At 38.2% G+C, this 22,815-nt stretch overlaps 1 protein-coding gene across 1 annotated transcript in view; it reads right to left on the bottom strand.

The window, feature by feature from the left end:
• LOC124154631 (semaphorin-2A-like) overlaps positions 1–22,815 on the bottom strand; it is a 689,552-nt gene that overhangs the window by 24,608 nt on the left and 642,129 nt on the right. Inside the window, exons 5-6 of the mRNA XM_046528475.1 lie at positions 18,127–18,234; positions 5,510–5,780 (exon numbers count right to left, since the gene is read on the bottom strand). Coding sequence (XP_046384431.1) covers positions 5,510–5,780; positions 18,127–18,234 — 379 coding nt within the window. The remainder of the gene's footprint in view (positions 1–5,509; positions 5,781–18,126; positions 18,235–22,815) is intronic.

Raw genomic sequence — 22,815 nt, 5'->3', positions numbered from 1 at the left:
AACACCACCCGATGGATTACCTTAAGAACTGAGAGGCTGGAATAAAATTCGAGCCGTGAGCGACTCCGTAATTTCGTCTCGGAGAAGGCACACAACATTGCGTCTGACGAGGACACGGCTTTACGCTTCCTGGGCGCGGCAAGAGGTGAGAGACAGAGATGCAGAGGGTGCCTTTGATCATCGGCGCCCAAGAGTGTAAAAGCGCACGCGGCGCCCGACTGCCTCCTCTTACAAGGCTTCAATGCACATCACACAAAATCCCATTATGCACTATCATTTCGGTTTACTTTTAATCTTCAATTTACATCCGGTTTCATGGTTCATCTTCAACACCTCTACCTAGGCCTTTTACAAGGATATGCCCTCATCTGAATACTACTAAGCTTAAAGAAGTGTGAACTCTTCAGAGGAAATTAAAAAGTGGATCCCAAGCACGATACGACATCCACAAGAACATAAGGAGAGTAAGGAATGGTGCTTTTGGAATATTAAAGGCTTTATATTCCATCGATTTCTTTACTTTCTAATTTATGTTAAAGTTTTTACTTTCAGAGTCAAAAATAGTACATCAAACGACAATTCACTACGGCTTGTTTATGATTATTAGTGGCTAAAGATGTGAGCAGGGCACTACCAACGAAGTTGAAGAGTTTTACTTCTCAGATCGGTATTTCTGAACTGGTGCACTAGTAAACTTAAGGCACTGCCCTACCAGTTTAGGATAAGATGACGGCAACACGGAGGTTGGATCAAATAAATATTAAAATACATTTAAAAGGAAAGAAATTTACTTAATACTATCTTGCACGTCAGATGATAGAAGACGAACATAAAAGTTAACCAAAAAAGACTATAGAAAAAATCGACTCTCCACATGCCACAGTTTCAAAATACTTAAAGAATATTACTAAGCGCGTTGAGAATTCGCTAATAATTTTTCATGACAGTATATTTTTCAATAAGAGTTGGAAAAATATCTCATGGACTACTAAGAGTATGTTATTCTAACGAGCTGTTCAAACCTCAAGCTAGAGCGACACCAATATAAGTTACGTAGGCACAAAACACAAATCCGAAACGGAGTGAGGAAAATTATGTAAAAGGAATACTGTGAAATAAAAAAAATATAGTGACAAATTACATTCTTAAAATGAAAAAGTACCAAGTCTCTCTAATAATTCACTAAAATCAATGGATTCCATGAAAAACTTTAATTTCACAACCCACAATTGAAGCAAAGCCATTGCTATCAATACTTAAAATTGAATAAGTTCATTGTATAGGTGAATCTGTATACGTAATGCGAGAGGAGGTATCAGAATATGTGAGCATCGGGAAAATCGAAGTTTTACTTCAGTTTAAAACATAGTAAAAACGGGATGACGACAAAAGGAAGATTATTACTTATTAATAGAAAAATAAACGATAAAGGCATTAAATTGAAACGTTGGAGATAATAGGTATGGAGAAATGTAGGCAACACAGTTAATTGCAAAATACATCCGTAACATTTTAAACACCGGTAAATTTTAACTTGAAAGTCCTGAAAAAATGACCCTGCTAATGAAAATATAGTTTCTGGTCACAAATATGATAACACATTCCTAATGAATTATAAAACTAAGGATAGAGCGAAAAAAGTAATTTACATTCCCTATTCATGATTTTTGAGAAGAGAAAGAGAATTGAGGAAGGAAAAAGTCAAAAAAGAGAGCTAGGAGAAAATTTAAAAAGAAATCATTAACAAGGAAAAATTCAACAATGCAGCAAAGCAATACAGTTATTGCAAAATGCATTCGTAACATAGGGTAATTTTAACTTGAAAGCCCTATAAAAATGAGTCTGCTAATGAAAATTTACGTTCTAAACTAAAAACAAATGGTACACGTCGCTTTTCACGGGATAACAAATGCCAAAAAAATTGTAAACAAAAAGCATGGAATAATTATTACAGGTTTTTAATAAATTCTTCGATGTAATACCTGCTGAATACACTGTAACGCTTTTTCAGAGCAGAAATGGTTTGACAACATTTTAATAGAATTATCATGACCCCTAGCAAATATTTTCATATATTAAAGTTTATTTTCAGTCGCAGAATCTATAAATATGCACAAAAACAAGCCTTTAAAGTTATGGATCATCTTACATTTCCGAGATTTCCGTAATGATAAATATTACCATAAAAATCAACGATGAAAATTTATTCCAAAGGTATTTTTTACAATTTTACGCCCAATTTGCATTATTATTGCTGAATTATCTAAAAATGACGGTCTTTGATTGGACATCACCAAAACATATAAAACAATGCATCAGGTTTTCTCTTATGCACCACATAGGTGTCATAAACTGCTTTTTCTTACCGATGAATGGAAAATTATGCAGAACTAAAAGTCTCAAAAAGAATTTTGTACAATTGTTTTTAATTATTCATTTTGAGTCAAGATTCGATTCCGATATTATGCTAGGGCACCGGTCAAACCGGGAAGCAAAGAGCCAAACCAAACAATCCCTACTTGTATTTTAAGGTAAATATCAATATTAATCAACTTTCAATTCGTTCTTACAGAGCATAAATGTATTTCAAAAGAAGATAGCGAACTACGCTTTTAATTTTAGTAATAATCAGGATGTTTGCAGCACTTGAATCTCACAAGAGGGATGAAAATTGAACAGACAGAGAACATATGCAATTTATATACATAGGAGTGAATTTAAAGGTTTTCTTTAATAGATAACTCACGGTGGATTGCCATAAAATGCCTTTTTTAAATCCAATTTAAAATTCAATGGCTATTTTAAGCACCGTTTGTACGTGGATTACTGAATTATTTATACGAATCTGCAGAGTTAGAGGGATTACCAAAATCTGGGAACACGGGGATAAATCACGAATAGCCGCAGTTTTCTAGTTGGAAATGCGGGCCGACAAAAAAAGGATTTTATTTTTCACAGAAAAGTGAACTGACATATTATTCAATTAAAACGAAGGGTATATGACGATAAAATGTAAATACGTTGGAAATATCATTAAAAAAACTAATGTTAACGTGAAGTTTCATCACCAAAAATCCGTGAAAATACGTTTCTACACGGAAATATTATTTAAGTGAATGTGTGAACTGATTGATAACCGCGGTGAATTATTCTCGTAGCACAATGGAATTATTCTCTTGGACATGAATAGCATCGGAGATAAATTTTACATGTTAAGTGGTAGTTTGCTAACCATATTGCACCCAATGCAGGAATGAGCTTAAAAATTCCTGGCTGCTCTGTATAAATTACTTTTCTGTTCAAATCGATTTGCAAATCAAATTTCAACTCCCAAATCAACCAAAAAATTCCTGTAAAAAGACTGAAAAGTAGAAATAATGACAGATATAAAACTTTTAGATAAAAGTGGCAACTCTACACTGTACTCTAAACACCGCATTTTATGCTATAGCTATTTTAAAATTAACCTGTGGTAAAAATTCAGCAAAAATGCAATTGAATAACGTGTATTCAAACATCGTATTCCGAAGAGCACTTCTTAGGCCTTACATCGCGTTGGGAAGTAGAAATGATCTGACTTAAATCGGGCAAATTATACTGTTGACGATACATTAGGAGATGAAACTCAGGAACAGTTAACGTTTCGATAAGTAGAGATACATACGACATTAGGTGTATATGTGTATGTATGTGTGTACATACATTTATATGTAGATAGAAGTATTGCGATCAAAGTGAGGGTCATAGAGGGGAAAAATGGGGGAAGGTAATGACGTGACGACGTGACGTGGACGAGGAATACTTGATGGTCGAGGAGAGACAAACGTAGTAGGAATCTCTAGGCACACAAACACCGACAGGGCCGGCAAAAACGATGCCACAACGGGGACAAGGGCCGAGACAGAGGCGGCTTAGAGCCAGCCACCCCTGTCGCAGCGCCAATATTTGACGAGGTAATGATCGGCAAGCGACGGGAGCATACGAGTTTCGCTTTGACTGCTCGATTGACTCCCACATGGACCTGCAGAGCACGGAGATTGGGTTACTGAACAGCGCCATGCTGGTATAGCAGCCTCTATGATGGCCTTCAATCGGAGGTCCGAATGAAGAAACCAAGGAGGGACATTTTGCCGACCTCCCTTCCGTAATCATTGCCAGTAACATTTCCAATCTGTCGGCCCGCACGTAATGAGGTTAGCATAAAAAATTGAAGATGTTAGAGACATGAATGGTCTTGCGGAATATTTTTTGGAAAGGAGAACCGATTAAGCTAGCGATGGATGAGAAAATAGGAAAGTTACGAGTATATTACCTTTTTCTGTTGCTTGGTCTCTTATCTGATCTTAAGTTTCTCAGGTTTACTTCTCATTACGTGGAATGAAGAAATACAATGGGATGTACGGCTAAAGAATATAGGACGCAAATAAAACTTTCAAGGTCTAAAAATAAATCAATTCAAAGAGATTAGTCACTTTAAAATTGAAACACAAGTAAGTAAATTATTCAGTTTCATTTTTCAACACTGAAAATTATTTCCTCATGTCATAATGATTCAATTATTAAATGAAAGATGAAAAATAGTAGTTGAGCATGAAGACAAGACTAAGCTCAATTCATGGCATGGCCTGATAAATAAGAATTTTTTACTAGAGTATTAACGTATAGATGCATATACAAGAGGTTCCAAGAATTGATAGGGGCCATGCAAATTGGTATGCCCGTAGATGTCAAGAGCTACGAAAATATCTATAAGATGCTTATCTAGGACAATAATCACCTGGTAGTCCATTAAACCTTTAAAAACCTTTGCGTAGATAAGTATAAGGGGAAAAAGACTGATGGTATTTAAAAAACTCTTTCTAAGATTTCACATTATATACAAGTAACCAAAAATTAGAGAAGAGTAACAATGGAGCTCCGGCATGACACGATTAAATGCTTCTTCTTCACTTTGCGCCTCTTAAATGCCTCGACTTCGGATGCAAAATGCATGCGGTATTTCATCAAACAAACTAAAAGGAAGTAAAGAATTCAACCCAAAAAATCAAGCACTAGATGTCAGGGAGTTATGGCTCGTAAAGCACTCAAAAAGAAAGGTTACCATGAAATTTTTGAAACCCCTAATTGAGTAAGTATGCTCAAAGTATCTTTGAACTATCTTATCTAAAATCATTGAGTAAGGTTATTGAAAACGAAGATATCGCCCGTCAGACAACAAGGAATGGTTGTAGGCAGGGATGCCGAATTACAAAAAATATTGGGGGGCCTAAACCGGGGATCTTGCCCCGGGAAATTTTATAAGTAGTGAGTTCTAAGTTTTTAAAAAGCATTTTAGAAGAGTCATATGATCAACATTAGAACCCTGATAACTCGAATCTCGATATCTGGACACTCCGGGGAAAATCGACCAGCCTGACACATTTTTTCCTCACACCCATAACGAATTTTACCGAATAATTAACGAAATTTAACCCCATGGAGTCGGCGCCACTGCTTGTAGAGTACTCACTGTCCAGCCACTTGGAGTCGTATTTGAGCGTCCGCTTGAACGAGTATTCCCGCCGCGCCGTGGTCAGGTTGTGCAGGTCCGTCCTGAAGATGACCGTGTCGGCTTTGGTGAACTCGGCGTTGGTTCCGCTGTAGAGACCGGGCAGGCCGCCCGGGTTTCCCTTCTCCACCCACACGGCCGTCGAGTTGTCGCTGGGGTCATAAGGGCACTTGGCGATGCCCATACCCACCCCGGGAACGTATTCGTGGCGGGCCAAGTGCGTCAGGTTGGACTGCAAATTAATGGAAAGACTGGAATTAGTTTAGAGATAAATGCATGCCGACTGCCTTGGCAAAAATCGGACGACTCATGAAAAATTCATTATTGGAATGAAAAATACGCAAATATGCGTAGAACCTAAGTAATTCATTAACATTCAAAAAATAAACATCTTATCTTTGAGGTATTTATTTGTTTATAAGGTCCTTAGAGTATTTTAAAAATATTAGAGGTGGTGAAAAAAACTTATCAATATCACATTATCTCCGACATTGTAATACTTTTCACATACCCAGACTAAGAACAGAATTATTTAAACAAAGTTACCTATTCTTGGGACTGAAAATTTTCTGTGAGTTACCAAAATACATAACTGACGAAATGAATGTATACAGATATTGCAAAGATGTGGCTGTTTGCTCATAATGATGTTTCATATTTGCTTAGGTGAATGAGGTATTGTGATGAATGGAACGAGATTCTATTATTGTTTTATATTAGTTAGTCGTTTCATATTCTATATGTAATATATTTATATATATTACGTTTACAAATTATATATGTTTCATATGCTAGGGAGCTTATTATTTCTCAATACGAATGATCCAGCAAGGTAACATTTTTTGTGTAATATGTACAAATGCACTCTAACTGAAGAACGAGTCGGTAACCGTAAAGCGGAGTATTAACACTAAAGGGGTTCCTGTAGCCATGTATTTCTGAAAATTTATATTTGTGTGGAACAATAAAAATTATTATTATTATTATTATTATTTTCCATAGTGCCTTGTCGGTCGTTTGAGAGAACAAGCTGAGAACAATGAAACTGAATATTCCATCAATATTTTCTTCCAGCTCTGCAAATATTTCACAATAGTAAAAAAAATAAGGACGTAAGAAATAAACATTAATCTAGATGGGCAAGGATGATTCACAGTAGCCTTTGGGGAAATAAGGATGGAAAATAGGTGCCACCAACTTTTGAAATATCATCACCAGAGATTAAGGTCACTAAACTCACAATTAATCCCATCAACGGAGAGCCTATACTCATTTTGTTTCCAAATTATGAGTAAAACTATGGCAATCCACTCAATGATCGAAAAATTGCGCCCTCCTCAGATGATCTCAAATCCCGATTTATCATTTTCATAACTTTTCGTGAAGAATTTTCTTCCCCCCACCCCAAAAAAAAAAGGAAAAACATAAGGTTGAACATTATTTTTCGTCTCTATTTTTTTCCGTTAAAAAGTAATCCCTAGCTTGTTTCAGCCATCTATCCTCTCAGTTTTTGCTACCTCGCAGGTCGAGTTCCATATTTGCTTTGCGTGGGTTGCAAAGAGGGGACACGCGAAATGCGAAGCAGTGCTCCCTCCGCAATTTCCGAATGCACGGTTTGATTGCTTTTTCAATTAAAGCACTAATCACATCAGCGGGTTTTCCAATCGTTGCCCGAGTCCACATCTAGTCGCCGCTCCGCTCCCCTCTTCGTCCCCGGGAAGATTTATCGGCCCTGCCGCACGAGCGCATCCCCAAACCGGATAGCCACCCAGAGGCCCATCCCCATCGCTGTACCAAGCATGAACTGGAAAATTTCACAGGGGCTGAGTGACCAATCTGCGCAAAAATAGTCACTTTAATGCAAAACCATAAATTCTTTGATTTATGTCAATAGTTTTCGTACATTAAATACCCTTAAACATTGCCAATTGGTACGCAGGTAGAAAAGGGCTAATATGTACTTGAGAAATTATATCACCTCAATTGCTGGGCATGGGAGTTACCAGCTGATCATTTGGAAATACATCAATTCATACTAACTAATACGAATGAAATGGTATTAGTGGTCACTTTTTGGAATTCCATTTATATCAATAGTAACTTGGATTGTAAATAGTAGGTTGTGATAGTTACTATTATAATAACTTATACGCTCTCCACAATTGTAAAACGTGTGCCTGAATACGAGATGACAAAAGAACTGGAGTGTCGCTAAAAATCGAAGCTGAAAGAGCAAATGTTGCTCCCCTAGAAAATAACTGATTCCATGGATCCCATGAATGTGATAAATCATCCAGTTTTAAAAGCATTTAAAATGTGGACCGACAGAAGAATGATGACGATAAAATGATTGGATAGTGCGAGGTATTTGGAAGTTTTAAATTAAGTAGGAGGGATGTGCATTCAAATCTTCGGAAATAAAACGACGTCGGCCAGCTAAAAAACCTCCTTGAAGGACACTCAGAATGGATGAACGGCAGGGGAAGGCTTCAGATGAGTAACATAGAGGTTATGAAGGGTATGCGCAGAGTAAGCAAAAGAGTTTTATATGAATTTTGTAATACTATGACTGAAGAATTGAGTAGGTATATATTGACAATATTTTGAGCATAGAGTTACTCAACCAACCATCGAACTGTGATGACAATGACTGATGACAATGTTCTATTTTATGGTAATCCTCATATTTATAGGATACAGAGATATTTACTCTTTGAAACAGCATACAAATATTTTAAGAAGTTATGAAGAGAATTCGTTCTATTAAATGAGCTCTGCCCGATCCTTGAGACTAGCACGCGCGCCATCTGTTTCATAGAGTGCAATGCAGACGATTTCGCATCCCTTCCTCCCTTCATCCTCGCGTAGCTTCCGATAAATCGCTCGAGGCGCACCACATCATTTTCCACTTCCCATCGCTTCCAATAACTGGCCGCACGGCTCATCCGCGGATAACGCTGGTGCCCAGGGATATGATGGCTAATATGCAGACGAAGGAGAGGCACTGAGATCACACGCACACCGAAGTTCTGGAGGGCGTATTGGGGCGCGCAGGATGCATTGCCCATGAGGATGTGACGTTGACTCATGTATGAGCGGAGCACACTCGCGCAGTCGGGAGCCACATAGTGTAGTTACTGGTGGCTGGATGTAGATGGAGGGGAGGAAATGCTTCAGGAGAGTTTACACACTCCTCCACGGCCGTGGCCTTTGGCTGTTTCCCCAGCTATGCTACGCGTAAGCTAATTTGCAGTGGAGCAAGGTCACTGGGCTAAAATGGAAGCCACACCCCCAAAAAAAAGTTTTGGGTATTCATATATAGAGAATCTAGGATCCTTGATCAAGAGGCTCACTTAGATGGTCACCGGCTTCCGAAGAATCCTATCAAATGGCTAGAGCCGCAATATTGGTGCGAGCAATATATTTGGTAGACAAAACTGCTTTTAATTAGCGAGAGTCAACAAACGTTAATAAAGCAACTGTTTACTAAGGTTAGGCCAACCCATCGTAACTAATTGCGCCAATTACTGGGAACATGAATACTTGCGGCCTTGGAGAGATAGTGTTTTATGCCGCACAGATGTTATGAGAAACGAAGCTTTTTACTGATTTAAAGATATAACCATATGATTAAAAATTAATCTTGAAATTCTGACTATTAAATAGTATATGATGTTTTACATGCAACTGTACTTATTATTCCGGGTATACACACGTTTCCCCATAGATAAGTTATGAATAATATTGATCACCTATTGCTTTAAGTGGAATAAAATGATAGGTTGGATTCATTCATGGTCAATTGAGCACATAAACTTATGGTTTTGCGGTTCAGAAAACCCAATAATTCGTTTGGACATCGTCGTGTTGTTGATTGCGTTTACTCATCGGCGATTCTGTAAGTTCCTTAGAAATGTGGTATAGCAGGGAAGACACTAAAAGGCCACGTATTATTCAAATTCGTGGAGGGAAATAAACGAGGTAGAGGGAAAAAAAGAGACAGTTTCTCCATCATAATGAGCTACGAATAAATGAAGAAAAGCAAATCGGAAAAGGTGAACTTGGGGTGAACGAGCTCAGCGAGGTGACAGGAAGAGATCCGAATGCAATTTCCGCTAATGTTTCTTCACGAATTCCATACAACGCGGAGATATACTTCGGCAAGCATCCTCAAGCATAAATGATTAAACCGTCTTTTCAGACAAAAGTAAGATGCATCCAAGGAGTCAGGGGTGAATAAAATGCGACACCATTCGGGAGGCGAAGGAAAACTTCTCGAATCGCTATCGCTCGGAAAATTAGGTCATTGGCAATACCTTATAGCATTATCTTCCCAAATGCACGACTTCGCATTTGCATGCATTGGATATACCACACGTTGTGGAGTCAGCTGCACTGTTCCACCATAACATTTTATATCGGATGGTGAAGGTAGGAAAACAAAAACTGATAGAGGTGAATGAATTCGGTTATCTGGGAAGCACGATAACTAGTGGCGGGAGAAGCAAGAAAGAAATTATCAGCAGAATAGCCCAGGCGAAGAGAGCATTCCATCAAAAGAAAGACCTGCTGACAGCGGGAAACTTAAATATGTAAGTAAAGAAACAATTTATAAGAACTTACATTTGGAGTATAGGCTCCAATACGGAATTGAGGCATGGACAATGAACGCAGCGGAGAAAGCAAGGATAGAGGCCTTCGAAATGTGGTGCTACAGAAGAATGATGAAGATCAAATGGATCGACCGAGTTAGTGACGAGGAAGTCCCAAGAAGAGTAGGAGATTGGAGAAGCCTCATGAAAACCTAGATAAGAAGACGGAACAACCTTATAGGCCACATCTTGAGACATGATGGCCTGATGAAGACAATCGTCGAGGGACAGGTGAAAGGCAAGAACGGAAAAGGAAGACCTCGAACAAAATATATGGAACAACTAAAGAAGGATGTGAAAGGGAAGAAATACGTAGGTGTGAAAAGATTAGCTGATAGGAGAACTGAGTGGAGAGCAGCGTCAAACCAATCCAAGGATTGTTGACCAATGATGATGATGATGGTGGTGAAGGTAATAGACGTTTTTTTTAGAAATATTTAATCATAAAATTGAGTTCACATCACCTTTTTTACCTTCAACGCTTCATTTTTCAACTGTACGTTAACAAAATCGAATTCCCCATTGTAAATTATATTTCTCTTCACAGCCATATTCAGTAGTACTGAAAAAATAATAAAAAGACACAAGTGAATCCCAGCAACCAAATCAGATAATTACTGCGGTAAATATTCCAGCTAAATGAGCTGATTAATCAGCGTTTCACCATAGTATAGTCGGGCTGTGATTTAAACTTGAATACATTTAGCCTCTTTTTATCTTAAGTCAAGTGCAAATCATCTTTAGGATCACTTTTAATTCTTTTAAAATTCCCTTTTTTCATTAACGGCAAAATATATACTAATTTTTCAGCGAACACAAAGACTAGTTTTCCGTCTGAAATATTAGCGCTGTCTCTATATGTTTTTTCCTAACAGACGAGAAAAAAAGGCAATTAAAAATCAATTTAAGATTATGTTTCCCCTCCGAAAGACACTTAGGAGATAGAGATTGGTGCAACTCACGCAGTTTTCAAATAATCCTACTTCGGATTTCACTTTTGCCATGAATAAAATGAGTGCAATATGTAGCGATTATTGGAAGATGCATGCATTCTCAAACACCAATAATGCTTGCAATGCACCATGTATAGGAATGCGTGAATTAATTTCTGGCAATTTGAGTCAGTGTGAAATATATTCTCTCACTTATTTTATTATGTGGAAGTAAAAAAATATCGAGGAAAATAACAAGGGCCCTTATCAGGAAAATCGAGAAAAAGGTCCTGTTTTGTCGCAAATATATTCAGGAGCACATTTTGAACCGATCTTAGACTTAGATAGATATACGAAAAAAGGGCTTGGGCGAGAAATAGGACAGGCATTGAAGTTCAGTGGCTGGCATGTGCAGTGCACTCGTTGCGGTAGACGCGGTGGCCGGCGACTGTGGCTTCAGAATGGTCTTTTGGAAAGGCTCTTACAGCTGAGATGTGGGTCAACAAATTGTTGCCCGAGGGCAAAAATACGCGCTGGCGGGCGGATCTATATCCATTGAGGCGCGTAATTGGGCCACCCGACAATTTCGGTGGCTTCGGCATGGCGCAGCGGTGGCAGCTGTGGATCACGAGAGAGGGAAAATAAATAACTGAGGAACTAACTCCACAAGAGAGGGAGAGGGCAAGAGGGGAGTTTGAGGAAGTTTTTGCGAGCCCTGTGTGGACAGAGAGAGTGAAAGAAGGGGAAGGAGAAAAGACAGGTTGGATTCTGAGTCAATAGCGAAAATTCGTCATCTGAATTGGTTTATCTTAACAGCTCGTGTTAACTCAGGGGAACTTCTCACTCCTTCCGCCTCCTCCTTGACATCCTACCTATCTTATTTTAGCTTTAAAATTCTCCCGGATAACGTCTCCGACTAGCAGTAGAGGTCATGGGTTCGAATCTCAACTGGATGTGTCCACCACCATTCAGGTCATGGATGCATGTGATTTTCAAACAAGTTAATTGCTATAGAGGACTATATAATCCCAAATTCACTTTTAACAAAGGCGACATTATTATTACTATTATTAAAAATTTCTCATCGATTCACTGATTTTCAGGGGTTAAAAAGGAACCAGCCTAAAAGATGGGTCCTGAAGAATACTGAGAAAGACTCGTGCATAAAGTGAGACAGTTGGATTAGGAATGAGGGTGGCTGGCAGAAGGTGAGTGGGGGGAGTAAATCTGTGCAGAAGGAGGATGGGAAGAAAAGGAGATTTGCTGGGATGGGATTGAAAAGGATTGGTGGTCGCAAACTAATTTAACTTGGGGGTGCGAATTAGAAAATTGAAACGGGAGTGATCCATGCCACCGTCCCTTCATTATATCTCTCTCTTCAAATCTCTCTTTTCTCCCCATTCATTCTCCTCCTTTCATCCTCTGTCTCTCCTCCTCTCTTCTTAAATTCAGTGGATCCAATTTAGATTCCATTTCTCGCTTCTCCTATCACCACGGCACTCTCACAAACGCTCACATTATCACCACGTCGCTGCCCGGATATACAGAATGACGGAAATGGGTGCTCCCCTCTCCAAAAGAAACAGAAGTCAGAGAGCCACAAGTCCCTCCTTTATCCTGTAAGGATGCGTCTTAGCTTTTCCCTATCTTTCCTTCCCAAGTGAAATATTCCTTCCTATGCAAAATATTTATGAGGACGAGACACAGTGACCATGGACGCTAGCTTTTCATATCAATGATTCAGTCAACACTAAAACAATATGGTCAGAAATTGGTCAATAATATGGCCTCAAAGAAAATAACAGGCTTGTATCCGAGAAAATCTTTATGGCATGGCAAGACGAAAATATTTGACAGTGTCTAAATACACTAAGAAAAAACCACAGTTTTTTAATTAATTAATCGTCCTAAATTCATCCTAAAATGAGAGCAGTGAAATAATTATAAATATCTGAAAAAGATGATAGACCTGCATGTTTTCATTTTTACACCTTTAATTCCATGCAACTGATGTTGCATGTAAAAAATGAAGGGAAATCCTTGAACAACAAGTCATCGGTAGGAATATATGGAAAGTTTGAAGTTTTCCCCTGAAAATAGATACTCAGCTCTTAATTATTCGGTAAATTTATTCTTTTAGCTTTCCCAAATGCATACATTTCACCCAAATTTACACTATTTAAGATACAGCAGACTACACCACTTCTGACGTTTTTCCATTTTCTTTAAAAAAAAATAGGCTTTCATCGAATGTTTCACGCATAATTCGTCGGTAAAACCATTCGACGGACTCCATCCAGCCAAATAAACTGCAGAATTCCAAAAAAGAACGCCTTTCATCTTCGTAACGAAGTCTCTCATTCACCCCACCTAAGTCTTAAGTAAAATAAGGAACCCTTGAAGTTAAGAACAAACACACATTGTCAGCAAGAGATGGGAGGTTTATTCTGTGCTTGATTCACGCATGAGGGCGATAAGCAAGTTTGAGAGTGAACACGAGGAAACGTGATTCTTAAAAATGGGACTGCATAGAGGAGGAGGCCCATCCCGTTGAACTTGGATTTCAGTTACCACTTCGGTCGCAGTTTCATGGGTTTTCAAAAATGACCGCGGCGTGGTGATGAGTGCAATGCGATCCACTTTTTTCCAATATTTTGCATTATAATGTTCGTCATTGAGATTCATAGCATTGGAAAGTTACGAATCCATAGATCACATCATGCATATAAATTCCGGTTATAACGCCTAATTATATTATTTTTCCCCGTGAAACTCTTTGTCCGTCCGCGACACGAGTGACGAGTTTTGTAAAACCATTTGAATGCGCGGTGGGTGACAACACATTTTGAGACCGATTTGAGATTCCTCTTTTGTAATAGTCGTGATTCCTAGAACTGCGCCATATATATCTCGCGGCCATTGACGAGAGAGCAACTAATTGGCGTAAAATGGTTACCCTCGTACAGTAATAGCTCACTCTTCACACTAATGGCCAACAAGAATACGTATCTATGCACGCTCCCACTTGACGCCAATGCACACATTGACTTCTTAAAACGACAAGACACAAAACACCCCGCGCGTACGTTTGAAAACACTTATTACGGCCAACTGGAAAAGCTTTAGGCGTAACGAAGAACCTTCTTCTTCCCCCTAGCATTTTTCTCCTTCCGGCGACTGCTTTTTTTTTCCTTTTTCCCATCTTCTTTTAAGTGGACTCCCATAAAGCCCGAGAGGGAGTTCCTCGCCATTTCCTTTCTTCGTCCGCGGAAATGGCCACTTACAAACGGTCTTTTACGCTTTCCGAACGATTATATAGGAGCGTGTTCTTTCGTCCTTCCACAACACTGACGAATGCAACCCTTGAATGAAATAAAAAATGAAAATAATAACAACATTATCTAATATCTATCCCCTAGAGCAATATAATATTGTGTGAGCTCCATAAATATTGCAAGCATTTGCACAAACAACGGTAAAAGGAATATTTTACGGTGTAAAATGATTCTCTTTTAATTGAAATAGTAGTAATATACCAAAAGGACGGCTTTTCCTTGGAAGCTGCAAAAAGCCCTTTAAAACAACAATCAAACTTTTTATTAGACTATTCGTGAGATATGTGGTGAGATACAAGGGTAAAGTTATACAGAGCGAATTTTTGGTGCGTCAACAACCCTCAAATTATTTAGTCCCAATTACTCTACTTTCTCACAATATAATACAACAGATTTAAACACATCAAACTGATTCCCCTCTCCAGAAGTTCAAGCAGCCCTTTGTCTCTCGAATCGTCCTTTATTCATAGCGGCAGTTTTCTTACCCCCAGCCGATTAAGATTGCCTCCAGTTTATATATACATTTTAGTTGATTTCTTTTCATGGCTTTACATGGTCATTACCTGGAAAACCACAAAACCATTCGAATAGGTTGACCTATGGGATACTTAATGGTCCTTGGTGATTCGTTGATGGGAGACATGAATACCTGATTAGCCTTCTTCATGGATGATTTACCGATAATTCTACCAAATGTAGCTATTTGTACCAATTCGTCGATCTACATTAAGTTTTATCTTTGGAGAGTAAATAATACCTGATCTAGGCATTTTAAACTTAGAATATTGATAAAAATGTCTTAGTACTAGCCAAGTACACGCTAAGATTTACTAACGTGTACTAAACTAAATAGAAATTATCAAATAAGTACAGGAACGGCTCAGAGTCAGGTAAAATTCTGTAAAGTAGAGATTTCATAAAAATTGCGGCCATTGATAACACTGTAAGTCTTAATTCCTACGAGTAAAAAAAGAGGAGATTATTTTTAACTTTTTTAGAAGTACATAACATGAATTATTTGAGCTTGCGGCAGACTACACTAATGATTCAAAGATATAAAAAAACGTATTCCAGTAGAAATTTCTTCATAAACTACGAATAGATTTCAAAATCTGTTGTGATTCGTCATTGTGATCATATGTAGTATAAGAAATTGACGATGAATAAGAATTATATCTTTAGCATATCGCTAAACTACAAGCTTTACCATCCAAAACAGTTACAGCCAAAAACTGTGTCATTCAGTTTTTGACAGTGTTTTCCCACCAAGGTTTGCAGCTGGTTCAGCTTAGGCAAGGTTAAATACAGCCATGGAATGGAGTTGGGGGTGGAATGGGATGGAGTAAGTGTGAAATAGAGACGAGAAGTTGGAAAGTAAGGGAAAAGAGTAAAAAAATAAAATAATAGTAAAATGTTTAATAACCCCTTTTCCAATGCTAAAAACGTATTGAGTATGCATCCAAGACAGTAATCCTTTCAGTAATTAATTCAAATCAACATTTCGCTTTTCTTAATAATTTCATTTTTGCACATTATGCTAAGCTAATCTGGCAAAATCTATCGTAAAATATTCACAAGATTCTGTAATCGAAGGTAACACTGGGTAGGTTGAACTGATTCAGGCGTTTCATAACTTATAAGTAATGGAAGTAGACATATTAAAATAAATGTAAGTTAAGCTTTTTCCCAATTATTTAACGCGGATGACGCGTTTCGGCTAACAGAGCCATCATCCGGTACCAGAAAGTCAAGAATATCTCGTATCAAATGATGACTCTGACAGCTAAAACGCGTCATATGCATTAAATTATCATGGAAAAGCGCAACCACCTTTCATTTCAGTGAGTAACGTTTCGTCTTTGATGGCATGAAAAACAAGTGGGAAAAACTATAAAAAGTTCATGCATCGAGATCCATTATTATTACAACGACAAAGAGGTGCTGATTTTACCCTAAAAATCCGGAACAGAAGAGAAAACTGTCCAAAACCTTCAATATTACAGCAAGTCATCTGATATTCTGTTTTCCACCACCTCTATGAATGTCTAACAATACCGTTTCACAATGGCTATGAAATAAAAAATATGCATGAATACCTCATCGCCGCATGCCATCGGTCACAGCAGTGAATACACCAAGGAATAACGATGCTCCGCATTCACGACTCAAAGTAAAAAAAAATAGTTCGATGAAATTAAAAAAAACATCAAGGCCATGAATTTTGACAGGTGAACTGAGCACAAAAAAGACGCACAAGAAAATATATTTTGCCGCGGGACTGAGGTATACAGAGAAACCCTCGCTTCATATGGCCAAAACAATATAGCCCTGCGGCTAGGTGCTGAAATTTAACAGACATTCCCTTTAGAAACCAAAATATTCACCGTAAAATGATTTTTAAAAGCATAGAAACAGAACTCTAGCACAGACTTCTCCGTAACCTGCAATTCCATTGATACACACAAAAAATGTTACAACTCTGCTGCCAAATTCAGAAGGTGCTCATAAATGATTGAATAAATACCCCTTAGGGTACATTAAATAGAATTTGAAATGTAAGCAAATTGTGTCTATGCATATGTATAATATTTAAAGTTTAACAAATAGAAAAATTCTCAAGATATTGTACAATTTGATCAAATTGTATACCATTTAATTTAAAATAGTAGTGAAAATAATAACATAGCTATGAGTAATTTCTTTGAAAAATTTTACTCTAATTCAATCCAGGCTTGAGGTATGATTAACAGCTGACATGAAGCTGATATATCACGAAAATTAATTGGAAAGTTGCACAAAGAAATTATATTTAAACACATTGGAATGAGTGCATATTTCAAATGATTGTCTTCGTAATATCCCATATTCGCGTAATTAGTTAATTAAACTAAGGGGCTTAGAGCAAATTTTTTCGCTTACCGTGGCTATTGAAGTATTTTCATGCTTTTTAATGCTACTTTCAAATGGAGTAATCATGTTGATTCCATACCTAGGACAAATACTTATATGCTACTTTTGACATAATACCTTCTAAGAAGACAAAAATTCCTGTACTCTCACAGACCTTGGAAATGTTAATAGTGAGAGTAATGCAATTAATAACTGGTCTTTATACTAGTGTAGGTAACTTTATATCTACTTAAATTATTGCGATACGCTTGACATAAATTACTCGGTCAAATACATTTTACGGTCCCCCAAGGAAAGCATCCTCCACTGTCCTCCAAGGGAAACCAAAATTACCTATATTTGTGTTTATACTCTCCAGGGATGTTGGCGCTAAATGTACATAGTAACATGTACATTTGAAAGATTATTCACAGTCTATTCAGAAATCCACTCTATTCACATCGGCGGTAATATAAAAAGTTACTTTAAAACAAATTTGAACAAACAAAGCTAAACGCAGTTCCATAAAGCGATTTTTCCGAACATATTAAAAGAAATAATGCATAAGCTTACTCTCACCGCGTATTTTTAGAAGCTTAACATTCAACGGATATCCACGGTCAACAAAGATAATCGATTATGTCTCATAATTTACTTCCTTAGGACTCACAAGTACAAGCAATCAATAAAAAAGCAAATGTTAGAGACAAAGCTTCACCATCAAAACACACTATTTTAATTGCCAAGAACATAAAGAGCGAAATACTCACGTATACGACCCAGTCCTTGGGGCTGTGGGCGTTGGTACCGCAGATGTATAGGCGCCCTCCGTCTGTCATGGGTTGAATCACTCGAATGTGGTTGCGGCAGTCGAAGTGCTGCAAGGAAGAACAAAGGCGTGTATATTAACCTCAAGGGAAGATAAAAAACTGAAACTCTAGAAAAATAAACCGGTCTTACATGCCTCAAAGAATCTGATGCACTGCGTTTCGTAAATATAACACTGATTAACAATAAAATGATATACTATTCGGAGTACGAGTCTCACAAGTCTCGCTTAGTGAAAACTAAATAAGGATGAAGTTCACCATGAAAAAATATTTGACTTAGCCGGGATTCGAACCCGGATCTCCCGATTGCCGGTGAGGAAAATGGCTTGGTGGTGGCACTGGTTAACACGCCTGACCGGCAATCGGGAGATCCGAGTTCGAATCCCGGTTAAGTCAAATATTTTTTCATGGTGAACTTCATCCTTTGGTGCATTTAACTTTGCACCCGTGCGCCTGACTACGTACAAAGTCACTCGTTCCTGCATTGCCTCGCTTAATGCTTTATTGACTAAAATGTGGAGTCCAGTAATGGAATTTACATTGTTGATTCGACCAATCGTAATATTACTCGGCCTTTGAACGAAAGAGAGATTTAATATTCTCATATAGAGGGCTGAAGGGTATACAGAAAGCAGTCAGCAAGGATTAGTCCTTGAAGAAAAGGTGAGTTGAGCCAATAAGAACTAACTTCTCACATCAGCGGCTCGTTTCCTCCTAACTTACTCAAAGGACAACGAGATGCCTCCCGAATATTTTTCTCTTAATTACAGGGACACCCCATCCCACTCCTCCCTCCAAACATATCTCCCGTCCCTTCCCTCACCCCCTAGTGCGTCCCACTCAAGCGCTGCGAGAGGATATATAAGCTCCTTCCATTCTATCGGCTTTCTCCACGATCCGTCTCTCTCCTTCCAGTCTCCGTTACGGGCACAGAGGCGGCGGCGTAGAGTCAGGACAGCACGAGGCCTCATATACACCCAAAAGGGCCTAGCCAGCCACCTGAGGCTCCCATTCTCCCAGCGAGCCAATTTAATTTCACGATTCCAGTTATGAGCCCCTACGCTAAGGAGGCCAAGGGAGGAGAGGAACAAAAGGACTAGAAGAGGAGCCACCCGCTCAGCACCAAGTGCACACTAAACTGCCAGGCCATGAAGAGCGGACGGGTCCCTCTGAGAGAAGATAGGAGTTATGAGGAATAGTATCAAGGGAAGATGTATAGACACTGACGAAGACGAGACCTTCAGCAGTGCAAAAAAAAGGTGCGGTGTACGAAGGAAAAATCATTCGTAGGGATCTCACAGACGGTATCCTTAAAACCGCGATAAAAAAAACATTCTACTCGACGAGAGGCTATTAAGCCACACACGAGTTGGCTATTTTTTATAATTTCTTGATTAATAATTACTCTATACTAAATAATTAATAAAGTCTGTGCATGAGAAGTGGACTAAGGGGAACGGAGAAAACGAGTTTCAATTGGAGAGGGGAAATATATTCTAGTGAAATTGCTAGTTATCTGGGGGAAAGAGGTATTTTCGGGAGAGAGGAAAAGTTCTCAGTTTGGGATAGGTCTCTGATACCTGGAAACGACTGCAAAACGTCACACGAGAATAATTATATAGAGTGCCTCGCTTAGAAAACAGTGTGGCAGGGAAAAAGTTTGCTTTCCTGTGTAAACGGTAACCTGGGTGATTTGTATTCAATTGTGTCGACTAAGCCCAACGGAAAAAATGTATCAAATCACAAGGTGCAAGGTGCAGAATCTAAAACACGAATATTTTAGCCATAATAAAGTCACTTAAATTGGAGTACTTTTCTTCATTTTTATCATTCACAGCCGTTTAGACGTATGCGTTCAAGATTATACTTATCCTAAGCCAGGTCATAAAACGGAACTGAACATAAATTCTAAGCCGGGACCAAATTTTGAGCTTAAAATGTAATTTAATTCATAGGGTACAAATATATATGCATCTAGGTCATTATTATCTGGGGTAGGTAACATTTTAAGACCATGGAGCAGGGCATCTCTGATGTTCTCTCGCTAGCTTGAACTTAGGCCATGAGTTTGGAGTCCCCAGGAATACTGCGTAGCGACTCAGAAAAACTTACGTAACGATATTATTTATTGTAGTTTTCTCGCTGGTACGTAGTGTAAGCCTTTGCCTACCCAATATTTTCATGAGCTTTCGTGCAATCATTGCAATAATTCATCCATATAGCCTGTCCGCCTCCATCCTAAATGTTCTCGTTTGGACCTCACCCGACAATAAACCCTTCTAATGTCCTGTGCCTTCTTGTAAACACTGAAGGGAAAGAATACATAAGCAACTTCTATAATTTGCATTCTAAATTGTATAATTGGTGTTCTAAATTACATAAAAAGGATAATTAATAAAAGGGCAGAATTCAAAATATTGCTGCTCTGATCCCTTAAATAATATGCCAAAAGAATTTACAGTGGAGTATTTCTACATCCATCTGGCTTGAAGTTAACTACCACTGACAAAGTGAAAGCGTTAACTTAACTCCGAAGTTTAATTTTTGTGTTTTTCACAGAATTTTCACCTATTCTTTCCTCATTTATCAACTACTAATGCAATTTTGATCTACCAATGAGTTGGGGTTAAATTACAATAGAAAATATTCGAAACTGCCAAGAGTGCAATGGTAATCCGTAGGCGTATTGCCTCTCATCCCTCTCCATTACAACGATAAAGTATTTACATTGAAATTTAACACGCCATAAATATATATTCTCCGTCGGTTAAAGCAGAACTCAAGAATTACTCGTGAATTGCATAAAAAAAATAAAATTATAATTAATATAAGATGTAAATTGTGACTATCGCATAAGAGGTGGAACAAAGAACTGGACTGAAAGGGATATTAAAAAATTGTAATTAATTCGAAAAAAATAATCATAAGCCTTTAAGAAATTTCGGGAAAGGATCATGATGAAAAGTAATGAGAGCACAATATTTTTTTTCATTTCATAAGAAATTCAACCATTATTCGTGATGCAACAAGCACGTACTGCGCAATATTTATCGTTAAAGGTATGCAAGGAGAGCAAATATCTCCAGCTCAAGTCATCTCTCAGTTCCAAAGGGATAGCATGAAAACGCCTCAACCTCTTACTTCTCAGCCTCCCTCATCAAGACCCCTTTGGTAACCATGGCGACCGATTATGCGGAAAGAAACTCTCAACTCTTAAAATTGTGTACTCTCTTCAATTATATCCCATCCAAACCACTCTATATCCTCTTTCAATGCTGACTCTCTTCAAAATCGCACTTATTTATTCCATCTTTTCCACTTTTTCCTTCAGCATTCATCATTTCATTCAAACTCCTTTCCTCACCCTTTTTCATAGCATACAATTTTGAGCTTCTATTGACAAAAATATATTGCTACCGGAACGAGACTCATATGAATGGCTACTGAATTGGTTGAGTTCTTGAAAACTTTCAATGATATTATTAAAAGCCAGATAAAATGACAAGGGAAAGGCTCCCTCTTAATGTATGTACGTTTGGCTTCGTGACCAAATAGCTAACTTCGGGCTAATATGGTTTTGACACTGTAGAAATAATTGTTAAAAGCTTGGTACTGTGATTTATTTCACCATAATTATCGGCTAATTTCATGAATTTACACAATCCAGATAATTCGTCTTCACATTTCATTTCCTTTCTTTTTCTTCGCATTCACAATTGGCTCCTGTCAATCCAATTCATTATAGGCATATTCGTGCGGGACCAGGTTTCAAAAAATGATTGCAGATAATTTTTCTTCCTTCGATAAAACGTTACTTTAGTCACGCCTTTTAATGATTTTCACATAATTTGTAGTGAGAGGAAATTAGCCACTACAGCCCTACTTCTCAGACTTCCTTCCCTTCCTACTTCCTACTTCCAGACCCAAACTTCCTCAGCCCATCAGATTTTAGAGACAACAGGAATATTACCGAATACATTGAGTTTTCGAGTAAGTGATTGTAGGAATAATATTGCGCATGACTGTATAGTAGAGAGAAGTAAAGAAAACTACACACTTGGAGAGAATTTGTAAATGGCGATAGGCTCACCATTGAAATCACTGAACGTCGAGTCGTTAGGAACGACCTTAGAGCGACTTCCAGGGAGTCAGGGACGGAAAGAGAGGCTGGGGTCAGGACGAAGGTTACAGTTGAGTGGTGATGAAAACCCTAGATGCAATCATCCGTTGCCACTTAGTACTCCGAAGAGGGGATTCGATAGGGGGAAAATAAGTCATACCTAAACTCGAGGGTGGTGAAAGGGAAGTTACATACCCCGGCTCAGACTATTAATCCACCAATGCCTTCTTTCCCTCAGTCTCAATCAACCAATGTCCATCCCACTGACAGTTTCGATGCTCACTTTACTAATTTTCTATTGACAGTGGTAAATAGGACAAAAAACGGAAAAATCGGCCCTAAAGGGATTTACTTCCGCGCACTTCTTCAGCCCAAAAGCTCAATTCAGGGCGCTTTGTACTTGAGGATCTTGGGGTACGAGTTCCCGTCATTTTGAAGATAAAACATTTTAGCACAAGAATATAAACTACATTTAAATCATATTGAGACTATACAGAGTAATAGCGAAG

The sequence above is a fragment of the Ischnura elegans genome, chromosome 2 (genome assembly GCF_921293095.1).
Source record: "Ischnura elegans chromosome 2, ioIscEleg1.1, whole genome shotgun sequence".
Lineage (NCBI taxonomy): Eukaryota > Metazoa > Arthropoda > Insecta > Odonata > Coenagrionidae > Ischnura > Ischnura elegans.
Note: the sequence above shows the minus strand (reverse complement) of the source record. Positions and strands in the feature narration are given on the sequence as shown.